The sequence below is a fragment of the Heliconius melpomene genome, chromosome 13 (genome assembly GCF_056956725.1).
Source record: "Heliconius melpomene rosina isolate 202511_hmr_F chromosome 13, ASM5695672v1, whole genome shotgun sequence".
Classification (NCBI taxonomy): domain Eukaryota; kingdom Metazoa; phylum Arthropoda; class Insecta; order Lepidoptera; family Nymphalidae; genus Heliconius; species Heliconius melpomene.
In genome coordinates this window covers 16,072,771-16,089,915 of record NC_140401.1, presented here as the reverse complement: position 1 = coordinate 16,089,915, position 17,145 = coordinate 16,072,771, and the positions used below count along the sequence as shown (strand labels likewise).

The 17,145-nt window shown below is 31.4% G+C and overlaps 1 protein-coding gene across 2 annotated transcripts in view; it reads left to right on the top strand.

Annotated features, from left to right (window-relative positions):
* Window positions 1-17,145, top strand: part of CARPA (Carbonic anhydrase-related protein A) — a 48,611-nt gene that overhangs the window by 19,875 nt on the left and 11,591 nt on the right. For both annotated transcript variants that reach the window (XM_085196105.1, XM_085196104.1), the window contains exons 2-3: window positions 13,801-13,894; window positions 14,107-14,154. In XM_085196105.1, coding sequence (XP_085052231.1) covers window positions 13,846-13,894; window positions 14,107-14,154 — 97 coding nt within the window. In that variant the 5' untranslated portion in view covers window positions 13,801-13,845. The remainder of the gene's footprint in view (window positions 1-13,800; window positions 13,895-14,106; window positions 14,155-17,145) is intronic.

The window sequence follows — 17,145 nt, the reverse complement described above, 5'->3', positions numbered from 1 at the left end:
TAATATAACAATCTACATATATTGACTATAAAATTATACATATGCATTTTGTTTGCTTGACTAATCGTATAAAAAAAAATTAGAATAATTATTCCATGTTAATGTAGTACCGACCACAACGGCACGTGTTCTAAGAAAAGAGTTGACGTAATGACTATTATTTTCCAATATTATAAAATTCCCATAACATATACAAAATATATTAAGATTATATTACACTAGCGACCCGCTCGCGGTTTCACCCGCGTGAACTATGTTATTATTAATTTCTGTCTCCATGACTACGTCCTAGTGACGTCTATGCAAAATTTGAGACTCCTAGCATTTGTAGTAACGAAGTTTCATACAAACTTTCGACCCCAGAAACAACCCCTTAGAAGTCGAATATTGCAAATTCCCGTCTTAGCGACCACCTACGTCCTATAAGTAACTCCTATACAAAATTTGAGATTCCTAGCACATGTAGTTTCTGAGATTTCGTGATGAGTGAGTGACCTTTCGATTTTATATATATAGATTTACATTTTTTATGTCAAATTTTATTATTTTTAAATCTGTGTATACAAAAATTTGCGATACTACACTTGCTATAAATAGTCTCCTTGTTTCATCATCTGAATTAAAAAAAAACTAATAAAACATAAACTATAAAATTGACCAAATATTTTTATAAAAAACTACCTGTATATTATTATTAATACTTACAAAATTTAATTTGACATGCGTTATGCAAAGCTACCACGCGCTTTGAGATCAAGGCCCTCTAATAGTTCAATTAGAGTAGACCATCGAAATCATTATTTATTAAGAAGACTGTAGGAAACTGGAGGGAATTCTAAGGGATTCTTCACTTCCCTAAATTATTAAGAGAACGAGAAAATCAAGATTTTACAATTTACTTTTAATAATAAGCATGAAAGATTAAAATAAACAAATTAAATTGAAACTTCTAAAAGACCATAGTCCATACAGCCGATATTAGAGTTGTGAGTGTTAATTCGTTTATTTTAAATACTATTTGTATAAGTAAGTAGCATCTAATATGCTATTAAAAATACAAAGTAGTTATCTACTGCAATTTTTCTTTGTTATTACATTATGTAATTGATATAACCGTTGTTATGTGAAATATTCTTTATTAATCGGAATAAATGAATAAGTAAACAATAATTATGTAATTTAAATTGTTTACTTATATTTTACTTAGGTTGAATGAAGATTACATTTTTAACGTTTGTGAGGTCGACAACTCTTTCATAGGTGAATCGAATCTAGTCAAAACACGGCGTTGTTTTTCGCCAATTAACTACTTCTACTTTTATTTTTGTATTGGTACCAATAGAATATGATTTTATTTTATCTTCTTGCAGTGAACAGACATTAATAATATGTTATATTCGTCCCTACTTTTTAATCAACCCTCATATCGTCTCTGGTGTGAAATTAGTCAATGGGCTACATTTGTCTTGGATATATCTCTATCATGTAGCCAATTCCTCCGTTCTCCATAAAAACACAACTTTAAATATTTAATAACAGAAACAGATCGTAAAGTTTAATACAAGTTAACTTAGAAGTATCGCCGGCTTCCCCACCGCGCGTCGGTAAGGGCTCAGATTAGCATACTTTAAAAACACCTGCCAACACTCCTAACTTTCCGCAAGGTGTTAATTTGAAAATTATCTTTCTACGCTCACTGATTGCGAACGGAATGTTAATTAAGTATAATTTTATAACCTATTACGATTTAATTGGATTATTTGTGTCAAAGAGGCCTAACTTCATTATGAAATAAATTAAGTTCTAATTTTTTTACTCTTTCCTAGTAATCAACCAAAATACTCAATGATAGTTTCATTAAATAAAAAAAAACAAGTGCTTAAACTTTCTCAAATACGTATGTAGCCAATTACTACGTCTATGGAAATGCTTATTTTTTTCATGACTTAAAAATGAATACCTTAATTCTATCATGGTTGTAAACAATTTGTTGATAGTATTTTGAAACATTATAATTTTAAAGTATAAATATTAAGCATCTTTGAGAATAAAGCAAAAAACAAGCTGCTGTAAAACACTTTATTCTTTTAGATTTTTAAGAATTTCCTGTAATTTGTAGGATTTATAAACTAAACCTGATATAGCATGAAATTTAATTCTTCAGCAATTTTATACAAAAAAAAACATCAAAAACATTAACAAGACACCCTTACCATTATATCTCATAACATCGTTTCCTCAGGAAAGGAAAGGAAACATTAAAAGAACTCCAAAATTCGGCCATTACTGGCAAAAGGTGGATAATAAAAAATGATGTATCCAGAAATGCAAAAAGTTGACGTGTGAAAGTTTGGCATATTGCTGGGAATGGATCGTCGTTATATTAAACCGCGGGACGCCGCACTCAATTTCATGAAAAAACTTATAAATGACTAACAGTCTTGAGGCTCGTGCTTTTGGAGGAGGTATTTATTTTTTATTTTTTTAAGGTTAAAGTTGCATAGATAACGTGCTTATTTATTTCACATTTTGATCTTTCTAATAGCTTAAAATAATTTATATAATAATTTTAGATATTATGTAAGTTTTTATATTATATTTTTTTAATGATATAAATTATTATTTTTTAATTGAACTATACTTTAAATATAAAACAAAAATCAATACTCTCTTGCGTTAGTTGAGTCTAACTGCTATAAATTTATTAAAATCAAAGGAACTACATAGGTATAACCTATAAATATAGGCTTATTCGGCTTCCGCAACTCGATTAACAATAAACAGTATAACAATGAAAAACGTGTCTTAACACATTCTATATATAACTAAAAATACCTGTAAAATAAAAACTACAAAATTAAACCACATCCACACCTTACATTTCTAAATGTACGTAACAGACAGGAGAAACTTTTTGACGCAGTCACGGCAAAGAGGCCTCCTTTGTATAAGAGTGCTCTTTTTACAAAGTTATGGCTTCTGGATTAAATTCGCTTTTCTTTAACACCACTTCAACGCGACTTTATTGAAGGGTACAAACAAACTTAGGTTATTTGATCTTTGGAAGCTACTGCTACACACTCTTTCTTTTGTGTTTATTGTTTGTTTAATACTTAAATTGAGATTTGTTTGTTACAGTAAAAAATTGAATTACAAATATAATCTATTTCTATTTCATTCACATATGGTGTTTTTTATTAGGTTTTTTGCTATAAAAAACCGGAGGATCAATATAGGAAAGCTAGTGTTACAACACTCCATTCCTCAACGGCGCTCTTTATCTTGTTACAAGAGCGATTCTTGTTACAAGGTGTCGCTGCACCACGACGACCTTTTTTTTGCTTTGCACGACGACAGTTTTTGTTTACATAAAATATTTGAAAATAAATCGCATAAAAATCCAACATTTATATAAAAATATGATTAAATTAATATTTTATATATTAAAATACAATCTTAGTACTATTTTCATCACAATTTTATAGCAAGATAATAAATTGAAAAAATCATGATTTTATGTTAATACGTCTTAATGATTTGCAATTGCAATTAACACGTTCATTGTGGTTTGAGATTGAAATCGGCCTCATATTGACTTATAAACTTAAATGTATGAGATGTGAGGTCGAAAAGACCTCAACCGCATTAGCTGAAAGTTCTCTAATATCTCACATAAATATTAAGTTCAACTCTTATAAAAATAAATTAACACAAAGATATAATATTAAAGCACACCGTGACCGGAAAAGTTAAAAAGATTTAATAACATAGCGAGTCAACGCCTTTCACGGTTGCGGCAAACCGATAAAAACAAACGCTAACGCCGACGCCGGCACCCACCGCGCAGCACCGCGCGGACAGACCTGCCCCCATTAGCTTTATTAAGCCTTTAGCTGGAGATAATCTTAATGTGTTCTGAGGGTATTCTGTTTGTGTGTTTTTGTTTTCAATATTTTTTAAAAACACATAGAGTAGAATAATTCAAAATAATAATATATATTTATAAACCAATCTCTTACAAACTTTGGTAAATTATAGGTAATTTTAATATTATAGTTAAATTAATACATACTTCTGAGATCAACGTGAATTGCGAGCGTCTGATAGTAAACAAGATGTTAGTGAGTGCGAATTCAACGTTATTTTAATTTTCTCGATTCACCAAATCAAATTGCAGAGCAATTGATTTATACTATATTTTTCTTTTATATATAATATCCTAGATATTTAAATGAAAATAAAAACAAAAATATACACAATTTAAATTAATAACACTACAATGACGCGGCAAGTCCGACCTGGTTCAGATCCAAAGCATTAATTAGTGGCAGTAATTAATTCTTATTAACCTGGACAAAGCTGGTAACGAGAAAGCATGACTTGTGTTAGTATTTCGTTATCTTTTTCTGATAAAATTATTTCTGTTCTAATTAGAAAATATATAAATATTATATCTCAAATAATAATAATTATTATTATGTTTTGTTTTATTTGTAGTTATTAATTTAGTATCTATTATGTCGTTATTATTTTTTTTTCAATGCTTTTTTTTCTCTCAATTAGATCATTGTCATTTTTACTAGACAATTATCAGTTGATATTATATAATTATGTGGAAATATTCTATCACTAATCTCTTACTGGTATTTTCTTACTATAGTAGATCTGTTTCAACGGAAGAACATCAGAACTAAAAAGTTTTTTTTAAAATTAGATAGTTATCGTAAAAACACAAAAAAATATAGATTTTTTTAGTTTTACGTTGTATACCGCATAGCAGGGTAGGCAGAGTAAACCTAGTATAAAGACATTCCGTTTACTATTCACACATTTTCATTCCCCACGCCTTTTAATATTCTTAAAATATAGTTCAACAGTTTCATCTTGTTTGTTCTAAGCAGTTATTCTCAATATAATATTCTATTCTATTCTACAATCGTGTAAGTAACAGCAGGGTAGTATAGTGTTAGCACTAGTGATAAGAATAAATGAGTGATGTGATTACTCACGGCGAGGCCGAGCCGCGGGGCGCTATTATATTTATTATTTAAGCCGCATCCACTGCAGCAGAATTGTTTCGTTGTTTATTTAACAAAATTGTTTTCATGTTCTCTTTCCTAATTTAGTGTTGTGATAAGGATGGATATATTAAGCTTTGTGCTTTTTGCAAATACCAAAGTAGCAAATCCTAAATTCTGAGACACTGAGCGTTGAGTAGCGGAACTCAACGCCGCACTTTTTTTACTAGAGCGATAAGAGAAGTTTTTTTACCTTCACATTGTAGCTCATATATTATGAGGTAGATATAGTGAATTTAGTGTATAGTGTGTAATGTAGGTAGGATATGTAAACCGTTACACAGCCGTTTACACTCCTCCTTTTATAAACTTGGTTAAATACAATCAATTATGGTAATTCGAGCTATAGAACCAAAAAAGGATAGCTAATCATAATCAACATTAATTACCAACGTAACCTCGTTTCTAATATAACGTTACAATGTACGCCTCTACTCTAGTAGGTAACAATTTCAAATTCGTTAATATTTCAAAGTTTTACTACAAACGAATGATACAGCGTGTGGTGTTATTGTGCTGAAACGTGAGGTAGAGTGGTGGTTAGAAACTTTACAGTTATTGAAAGTATGGAAATTTGCTTTAATGCGGCTTTGACGTTGATGGTTTAAGAGGAATTTTATTAAATCAAAAGCATTTCAGCATCATGTTAAATGAAAAAAAAAAATAATAATTGTTTATTTCACAAAATTAAGTTTGCGGGTGTTTACACTCATTTTGTATGGATTGAACTACAAATATAAGCTTGTTATGTTTGTTCTGTAATATAAATATGAATATTAATTGTTCCTTTATTTGTACCGTAAATTCTCGTTACTGAATAATTTTCATAATATTTTTATATTTTGTATGAAATTAACTAAGTAGTCGTACTAGTCCTCGATAGTAATATGTAGGTTCATAGTAAGCATAATCTGTATATTGATTTTATTTGTATATAGAAATTTTCAATAGAAATCTTATTAAGCTTAATGTATTGGTTTCGAATACAATAAGATATATGCTATTAAAAGTCATAGAAGCGAGTAAACTCTAATTTGTAAAGGAGGCCAATGTACCCATTATTCTTTCTGTTATATTAACTTTGGCTCATATAATAGTTTTATAACATAAGAAAAAGTAACCCAATTTATATAGCTGGACTCATCTTAAAGAAAATGGAATATATTAACACTAGGTTACCAGTTTCCCTTCTACCATACTATGTGCGTGATGCAGCGTGAAACAAAAAAAATAAACCCTCAGTCTAGCAAAATATAGTCTTCATCAACGTACTGCATAATATAACAGTGTAGAACACTGTACAGTTAATATTGAATGCCTTAATTATACGGGATTAGCTCGGGAACGTCTTAGCGCTGAGAGATTATATCAAGCTATTGTCATCTGTGTTAGTTACATTTTGTATTTGCTACGAGTGTGGGTGTGTGAGTATATTTCTTTTGTGGGTAGTTCTATTTATGTTGTGTTGATTGTAGGGCATAGGATTTGATTCTCTTTTATTACTTAGTCACTATTTTTATTAATCGAATAAGTGACTATACTCTTTATTTTCCGTCGAGGTAAAGTGAAATGATTGAGTGATTATTATATTTACAATTTTTTTTATTTCCTGCTCTGGTAGAGAAAACACGGCGTTAGTTTTTTCCACTCTACATCAAAACTTCGGAACATTGAGTGCAAATGGTTCTCTATCCTGCAGGTACTTTCTTTTTCATTTAATCAGTCTTTGCAGGTATTCATTTTAACTGCCAATGATTATCAATATGATTTATGCCCTATACGGGTTTAGTAATATAGGTACGAGTATTTAGTTATAACAATGAAAAAAATTACATAGTTTGAAATTGACTTATAGAACTTTTTCGTGTCGAAATAAATTCAATTCTCAGTATTAAAAACAAAAAAATGGTCCATTAAAAAGTAGCCTACATTAGTAGGTTATAATAAAGGAAATTAAACGGCGTCAACCGGATGGAGCCTCGTTACCAAACCATGTGATAAATGTTTATTCGGTTTTAGGCTTTAAGTAAAAACAGTTTAGAAAATTACTTCTGGGCCAATGGCGCAGTAGTAGCTTACTCAAATTATTTGTAAATAAATTACATATAAAAAGTTTTATTTTTTTTATTTATCATAGAGTCTTAGAAATAATGCCAAATAAATGCCAATTATGCCAAAATGCAAAATTTAATATTATTAAATTATGCAAAATGCCAATTTATATTTTTATTATATAGTTAGAAAACTCTTTTTTTAGCTTTACACTGTAGAGTAGGCAGAGGGAACCTTTTTTTAAGACTTGGAACTACCTACATGTTGAGTGGCGGAACTCGCTTATAGAAGGGTAGGCAGAGGGAACCTAATTTTAGAATATTCTTTGCCCCACGTTTGGCATTTTCGAAATATAGCGTGTTGAATGAAAATATTTGGCTATAGAACCCGCAACAGTCGGGTTTATACCCAAAGACTAGCCTACTGCGCCACGACGCCGCCGCCTTCTATCAATGAAATCCCGACTCTATTACATTATAAAACAATACAAAATAAGACCAATTTCAATCACACAACAACTATTATCGTTTTAAATAACAAATTTACCAAAAACCTCGTATTGTTGGAAACTGAATACAATAATCTAAAGTTTAATACCATTAACGTTCGTGTGACGATAAACAAGCGATGACAATGCAGGGCAAATCCACTCAACTAAATTAACTATACTCGCTACCGCATTAGACCGTGCGTTAGAAACACTTGGAAAGTATTTTATAATATAATAAGTAAGAATTTTTTGTATCATATAAATTTTTATAGAAACAATATAAATATATATTAAATTCTTTGCGTAGTGGCACAGCAGGTGACTGTAAGCGTAATGGGATGGGTTCGATTTCCGTTGAGGCGAATGAATTATTATTATTTCTTAGCTCTGGTTAAAAGTCAAAGCGTGGTGTGAAGTCATTTCACTTTCGCCACTTCTCCGATATTGCTTGGAGACCAAATTTAAGATAACTTTATTAAAAACAAACCAAATAACATTTTTAAGAAAATATAATGCACAGAAAAGCATACTTTAGCGGCTGTATTGTTTTAATCAAATATTAATAATTTTAATCAATTTAAAAAATTAAAATAGAAATAAAATAGAAAAAGAATCAAAAAACTCTTTTACCTACAAAAAAATGCAACCTTTAAATGTTTCATGCATTATGTTATAATGTGATACTAGTAGTACTAAGAATAATGTATAGAAATAATTTAAAAATCCATAATTCTGAGCAATTCTCAATTTTAATTGCGGTTGTAATAATACACCATAATAATATTTAATTTTTTTTCTAGTCTACATATAATTTTAAATCAAATTTTCGTAAAAAAACATCGCTTAACGGTGTGACATACAGCCACATATTTTATTTGTACTTCGTACAGGGAAATCCGATACGGTTCTAGTGCGAGCCGACAAATGTATTGGATCTTTTGAGAGGGTGGGTATTAGAAATAGCGTGAAAATCGGGTAGCATTGACGATTTACACCTATAAAGTCAAATGTTCTAATAACATTTTAAAAAGGTCTCTCTTACTGTAGTAAAATAAAATACTTAGTCTCCAGTCCAATTATTTGAAACTATTCAGAAGTCAAAACAGAAATCAAAGTAGGTATATACAACCCAACTCTTTGATACTTCCTCTAGCTCACCACAAGTCAATAGCTAAGCGTCAATAAAATTTATATAATTTTTAACTCACATTTGACTACTTCCGGCACAATCGATTTTAAATAAACAAATTAATAATAGTAAAAAGTGACAATTATATCACTGCTAAGGGAATTATTTATAATTTTAATAATCATTTATGAGCTAAAAGCAGTCGTGGCGCTGTGGCACAAGCGTGTGACTCTATACGCGAAGGATGTGGGTTCGATTCCCATTCGGGGAAATGAATTAATATTTATTAACATTTTCATTTCTCAGCTCAGGTAATAACGCAAAACGCAACGTTAAATTCCACCATTCAACACTAAACGCCTCGAAAATTAGGCGGAAACCAGAGAACCTGTTACGTTCCCACACAACCCGGGAATCGCTGACCTAGGACCACCCAGAACATGTCCCACAACATTACCCATAATTTCATTTCCAATTAATACATTGCACAATTCTCTTAAATCTTGGAATTGTTATTTGAATCCCCGCACCTGCTGTTATAATAAAAATTAGAATTAAACGTAGAATATAAAATCATTCTTGTCTCCGACTTTGAGCAAGTCTCACCTTTGTAACCATAAGTTAATTTTAATAAAGTATTTTTAAGTAAAATCGGTTTTTTTTGGATCCTACGCTGCCACCGTACATAATTAACCTAGAGAAATTAAAAACTGTTTATACAGAATTATAATTAAATGTTCTCTCATACTGAAAATTCTTGTAGAGAAATATACTTATTATTTTTTGGTTCTAAAATAATATAAATTTTCCTATCCTACATCTAATCTGTTACATAGTGCATAAAGACAGAATATCGACATAATTTTTTATAATAAAATTTTGATTACGATAGTAACAAAAATATACCATAACTTCTTTTTTATAAATATTTTATTATTCATTTTCAATATATTTACTTATATCACTAATGCTTAGAACGATATCCAAAGAGGAAAAGCCAGTATAGTTTGCTCCAAACGTCGTAATCATAATAAAAACAAAGTGTATACAGTATGACCCCCTTGCAAGCGCAACAAAACGCTATACGTGAAAAGGAACGACCTTTTTATATTTTCAAAAGAAAGGTGACGATTGAATATGGTGACATACCATATGGTGGTGGATGACAACCAAGAAACATTTTCAATGACTAGGTCAATTGCACTTGTGAAACTAAAAAAATATTGTTTTAGTTAAGTCCGATCAGACTTAGAACTATGAGTTTCTGTCCCAGTCGCGGGAAATAATGAAAGATTTCTATAAATAATCACAGCTCTTTAGGTGAAAACACATTCATTTAAAAAAATCTTAACGTTTTTACTTAAATGATATGAAAAAAACCCCTTCAAATTACTTTGTGTAAGTATAAACAAATAATAGAGTTTTTTTTTAACTAGAAGCCGACTATTTCTCATTCTCTTACTTGTTCTTCATTCTCATACTTCTCAATTTTAGAGATTAATGGACAGTGGGAGAACTCAAAGCTTGAAAATATTTCGTTTTTTTGAATGAGAAGCAATCTATCGAAATTCACTACCATCGCGTTTACAATCACACTATCACGATTCATATAGTTAATAAAATAACAATTAATTATAGTAAAAAAAATAAAGATTATTATACTCCAAAAGAAACTTTGTATACAGTACACACTGCCAGATTGTCTACTCCCGGCGCCGCTACGTCGCGACGCGCTGTCTCATACGAGTACTTCTTTGGAGATTAAATAATATCATATTACGTAAGCTTCCAACAAACTGTATTTTTCATCCTAATATTTCATTCAAATAAATTATAAAAAATATATATTTCGTCATTCATTATATTTAAAGTTACCATAAACAAAAAAAAAATAACCACAGCTAAAAAAATCCATTAATACTGAGAAAATAACAACTGACTTATCAGTCTGTAGATACACCCACATCCGGTAAAGAACGAGCTTTGTCTACGAACCGCTGTTAACTTCCTGTTTGGATGCGTACGCTTTTAACGACTTTTATTATTATACAATTTTAAGCTCTATTTGTTCTATTAATAAGCACTAATTTGGTGTAAATATAGTTTTTTTAGATTTATGCCTTCCACAATACTTTTCTGTTATGTAAAAGTTCCTTTTAATGAGCCATTTGTTATGTTGTTAAAATGAAATATGAAACTCAATATTGTTTTGAATATGTTAAAAGAAATATGAGATTTACATTTTGTCTTCTATTATTAGAGTACTACAGACAATTTCAAAATCCTTGGTCTTCAATCTTATCCTTTCTGTTAGAAAGTAGTATTCTCAAACATAGCAGGGATGGAGTGTTGAAAGGTGGAACTCAACACCGTGCACTGCCTCGTGTCCGTGTTGTTCCTCAAGTGAAGAAATTAATATAATAAATATTTCATTACATTTCCTTAAATGAGAATCAAACCCACGGCCTCTTCGAATAATCCACATGCCTGTGTCAGATTGGCCTCAAAATAATGTAATGTTTATGTATATTTTCTTATTTTTTACAATGAAGAGAAAGAAAGATTTAGAAACTGAAAGATTATTTTAATACAATAAATAAAGGAAGTTGACATACTTATAGGACCGCTTCGACCAAATGCGTACATGATAGTGGTGGGGTCATATACCACTAAGTGAATGTTGCGTATGGTGTGGCAATGGGGTCCACCTCAAACATGAGGCTTTGAGCGATGCATTGGACAAATGTGTGAGGTTAATATGGCACCCTCAGAATTGATGTGGTCTTACTGAAGAATTATTATTTGTACCAAATCATATAGAGCATAGAATCTTAGAATAATCATTTTGTACTCGAATCGTTTAAGAATAATATTTATTTTTGCTGTATGCCTTTTTTAGATGCATACTTTTTCTGCAGAGTGGGCTAAGATAATCTAAATATTATGAAGACACTCTATTCTCTGTTTTCTCTCTTAGCTTCACGTTAAGTCCGGCACATACGAAGGCTAGACAGAGCTAGGGTAAACAGTGAAGACACTCCGTTACCCACTTTCGAGTGTTACAAGTGGCGTAACCTAACACCGCGCTCTGTGCTGTTTCTAGAGGAAGGAAATTACTATAATTCTCCCGAGTGTGAATTGAACTTATAACTACTACTACAAACTTAAATGGCAATAAAAATTATATATAACAAAGTACTTTATTATATCTGAAGCACCTGTATAAAACTCTTCTTATATAGTAGTAGCATATAAAAATATATATATCTCAGGGTAGACCAGCCCCCGGCGCCCGACTAACTGGCGCCTGGGGAGATCGGTTACGATTGATTTCGAGAGAGAAAAACCCATCGCGCTATTGTAGTATAGTTGTTACTGTATTATTGAGGTAGTGAGTTCGAAATCCAGTAGAAGGATTATTTGTATTGATCTTTTTACGGTTTTTGCTCTGCCTATATGTGCGGATTGACGTGTTGCTTCTTTAGTGCAGAGAACCTGTGACGTATGCTGCTGGCAAGCTGGAGAAAAAAGCATAAGTCTGTATATCCTGTAAAAGTAAAAAAACTAAATGTTATAAAAAAATCATTGAAAACGTTGTGGCGCAATGGCACAGTATCTAACTGTAAACGTTACGGTTATGGGTTCGATTCACATTTAGGGATTAAAACATATTAATTTCTTCTCTCTGATAACAAGACATAGCGTGGCTTAAAGTTCTACCATGATACAGCTAAATAAAAATTAGATGAAATATCTTAAAACACAACACAAGTGCCAATAACTTTATTGTGATAAATAAACTAAGTTGTGAACACAAGTCAGTGGATGCAGACATTGCGACGCCCGCCAGCGCGGAGCCGAGGGGACCCAAATGCGTATGGGGTGGAGAAACTAAAATAAGGAAATAAAATTAACTATTATGACTTGTTTGTGTTAATTTTGAAAATTTAACTTTAAAAGTCATTTGTTGGACTATCAATTATCCTTTGATGTTGTTGTTTGAAAAAAAAATCATCTGGAGATAATGTGAAGATATCAAGCTGAAATTAATATCAAATATTTAGGTCTACGGTTCCTTGGAGTACAGAAAAACTAAGCTTCTACCTAAGCTAACATAACGAGGCAGTGCACGGCGTTGAGTTAATCCACTCAACACGCAATGCCTCCAGAATTCGGCGAAAAGAGGGAAACGGAAGGGTCTCAACGAGGACGGAGTGTCTTAACACTAGGCTCTCAGGTTCCCTCTGCCACCCTGCCAAGATAAAAAAAAGAAAAGTAAACACGTTACTTCAATTACTCATAAGTCTAGTAAAGAAATAGCCACAAAACTAAATAAAATAAATAATTCAGTCCCCTTAAAAGCCACATAATTACATTTCACCTCCAGAAACAATGCGCACTAACAATTGCAATTTATTTGCGAACTTCGCAAAAACCGGAGCAAACGCCTATCGTTGGAAAGATAAGCTAACTACCAACAAGCGCCATAAAGCAGGGATCCCCGAAAGAAAGTCTTATCTGAAAACCAACACAATCTTAGATAAGGTAATTCGGGATAATTACTGTTTTTTTTTTGTTGTATAAGTCTTGTTTTTTTTGTAAATTTACGTACAGGTTTAAAAAAATGCTTGTGAAATACATACAAGAAATATTTTCAATTAATATTTATATGCTTAGATAACGGTTCCAATAAATCATCAACTTTCCATAGTTGCTTTCGAAATCTTAGAGTTTCACTTCAGGTTTCATCATCATCTACAGAAAGTGTTCGTCATGATTAGATTAGACGAGATGTTTTTTTTCACTTCTAGTAGTCAAACCTACGAAATAAATTTCTATCCATTCTACCATATTTATATTACCGAGGACTAAAATAGCTACTTAAACAGAACAGTTTTATCAAAAACCGTACATTATTTATTGCGTGTAGCGTGACTAACAGATAGACAGATACCTACTATTACTGTAGGTAATTAATTGTCCTTTATTACAGATAACTTGAAAATTATAATAAAATTTATTATAATATACCGTATTACATTTTGTTACAGGTGTAAACCTCCAAATGCGGGGGACAGCGTGACAGCATCTCCACGATGCACCAATGCCTATTTACGCTGATACTTCTCTTTATAACTGTCAAAGGTAAACAAATATTGTTTTTTTTTTTCGTGGGCCCCATTTGATGTGACAGATTGTGGGTTCGATTCCCACTTGAGGAAATTAAATCTCATCGCTCTGGTAACGGCGATATATGTAAAAATATAGTATAGTTTGATTAGATTATTTTTTTCTACAAAAACAATAATTATTTTTTTATTTCAAAGCTAGTAAGTAATTACAAATTGTCGTTTCAGATATATCAGGTAGCTGGGAGGAATGGTGGACGTACGATGGCATATCAGGTAAAGACATTATAATAAATACAATAATTTTCTTTAATTGGCTATGTTTTACTCTAACGTTATATTAATAATACACATTTATTACCTTTATATTACGTTCTAAGTTTGCAAAGTTGATAAAGATCTGATAATGAGTTGTTCATTTAATTGAAAACAAAAATTCATTTATTATTCATATAAGGAATATGAATAAAAATAAATAATTTATATTTTGTCAACTATCAGTTGATCCTAGAAGGTCCTAGGAACCTAGGAACTTCAATATCCAAGAATACCATCACTTTAGCCTTAGATTTCACGCATATAACCTACAAGCCTACAATTTTTCCCAAAACTTATAACACTATAAAAACCTTAAATACTATAATTTGGTTTACATAGCTGTTCGAAAAATCGATCAACAACTGGGTAATGATACTGCAATGATACCGATACCATCTTAATGATACGCTCGCCCGCATCATTATATAGAATAGCTGGTGGCAATGATTCGACCCCACTTTACTATCTATTTTTTTGTAAATTTACTACCCACAAACGAGGTTTTTAGGGAAAACGAAAAAAAAAGTAAATAAGTATAAGTTTTGTAATAGCCTAAAATATTTTCGACACACTTAAATTGGTACATAGTAACAATCTCTTAATAATTATAAAAAATATAAAGATAATTAATAAACAATAAAGTTATAATTAAAAAAAAATACAAGTATTAATATACACTTTCTGTGTATTAAATTCTGTAACTTAACGCCGCTCTCATTATACTTTATATAGAAAATTTTCCCAATTTGAATTTAAACCCACTCCCCACTCTACGACAAAGACATCATTAGCATAATTTACAATTTATTACCTAATAAATAATATTCAACGCAATTTTCTATAACGACTTAATCAAAATAGTTGAACTCTATTATAACAACCAATACTCATTACATAGAATGACAAAAATTCGGCTAATGTAATGGTAACGACCGACCGGCGTACCCGATAGTAGCAATGGTACCCTAACATTACGCTGGAGGCGCGTTTCCATTGTCGTACATATATTTATGATGTAAATAATTATTTATATATAAGGTTCACGTTTTTCAGTGCAGGGTAGGCAGAAAAAAGAGTTCAGACATTCTATTCTCCACTCTTCACTTAATTCTTCAAGACATTGGATGTTCAATGACGGAAGTAACCCCTCATTTTTTAACTTAATGTTAAGATCTAATTTTACCAACCATTGCAAATTAAGTTCTGGATCTTAACGCGGCAATTTCAAATCAAACAGAAAAATAAAAATTATTTGAATTCAATTATTCCTCAAAGTAGAAAGTAGAAGTAGAAATGAAAACTAAAACAATGGCGATTACAGTTTGATACTGTTCCATTGCGCTAGGAACGGTCTAATTGTTGACATAACATAAAATTGATTGGGACACTGTCTCTGTAGAGTAGTTGTGCATAACAAGCACTTATTAAATCAAGAAATTGAGGATCAATTAAAAATAAACTATAGTTAGGTTTCTGTCAGCCCCAAAAATTTTAAAATCTTCTTCTAAAATAGGCAATATCGCGAAAATTGGGCGGAAAGTGCGAGGCTGAGTGTCTTAATATTCCATTTCCTCTGCTAAACTCCTTTTGTATTATTAATTAAATAATTATTAATACCAAAATAAAAATGAACTTCGCAGAAGCACAGCGGCACAACGAGAACGAACACCAACATTACATTACGCACGACTCAGTGCGCCGCGATGGGCAAATTTTGCGGTCTCCCAAACTACCATTCAATACTATCACTGACAGTATTCAATAGCCTTTTATATTTGAGTAACGAGAATTTCGACTCGTCATCGCTTAAAACTATCCCCCATAGCAAGTCACTCGGCTATGAAATTTCATATGTATTGTTGTATTATGTTGTATGACGGTTGACTGAGCTGACTTTTAGTATATGAAATTTAATATTGTAAGGTTATTTAATGACAAAATTAGATATATTATCCAATATAATTCAAGTTCTAAGTTCTATTCTCGTTCTTCCTTTATCTTATTTAGGTCTGGTATTTGCAATTCAATATCTTCCGATCATTTCAAATTTCATCAACCCTTTAAGGGCCCACTAGGGCATAGCCCGTGACCGCGACGTTTGTAGATTCGATTTCCACAATTTCTCTAGCAAAAGGACAAAGTTGACACTTAGGCTAAAAGATATTCGTGAAGTTTCCACTACTCCACTATCTAAAAAGAAAAGTTAAACTTTACCGAACCCTATAACCTGTGACTGTACTAATTGAACCCCCATCTACCACATTAGGTCCCCTAAGAACCTACAGCATAAGTAATTTCCAATAGTACTGGAGTGCCATACTGGAGTGTCTAATGAATTATTAACAGACCGACAGAAACCCTGTATCATCGAGTGTCATGTTAATACCGCACTAATGATTGTGTTGGTTAAGATTTTATCGCAATCATTACTCACTAGTTGACTAACGACCGCCACACTTCACACACCATTTGTTATATCTGTGTCGTTATACTAATGTATTGGTTGTGTTTGTATGATACATACATAACATATGTGTGTGTGCATGTATGATCTATTCAATCTAAGTTTGCAGTAGGGAAAATGAAAAAAAATAGTCGTATATTTCAAATCTTACTGAGTAGGTTGACATATTAGTTACTATTTTATTTCTTTAAGCTTCACGCTTCTTTTTTCTCAAATAGCAGAGTGGGCAGAGAAAACCTGTAAAAGAAAGAGTAAAGATACTTCGTTCGCCATGTATTGACAATATTTCGGGACATTGCATACTAATTGGCGAAGATGAGAAAATAAATTCATTTCCTTGAGTGGGAATCGAACTCTCAACCGTCGTATTTACAGTTAGACGTGGCGTTGCGCCTTAACTACTAGGTTATAATTTTATTAACATTACAACAATAATGTGCGTTTCACTCAATCAATATAGTTTAAAGGATTCTTAAAAAACTCTA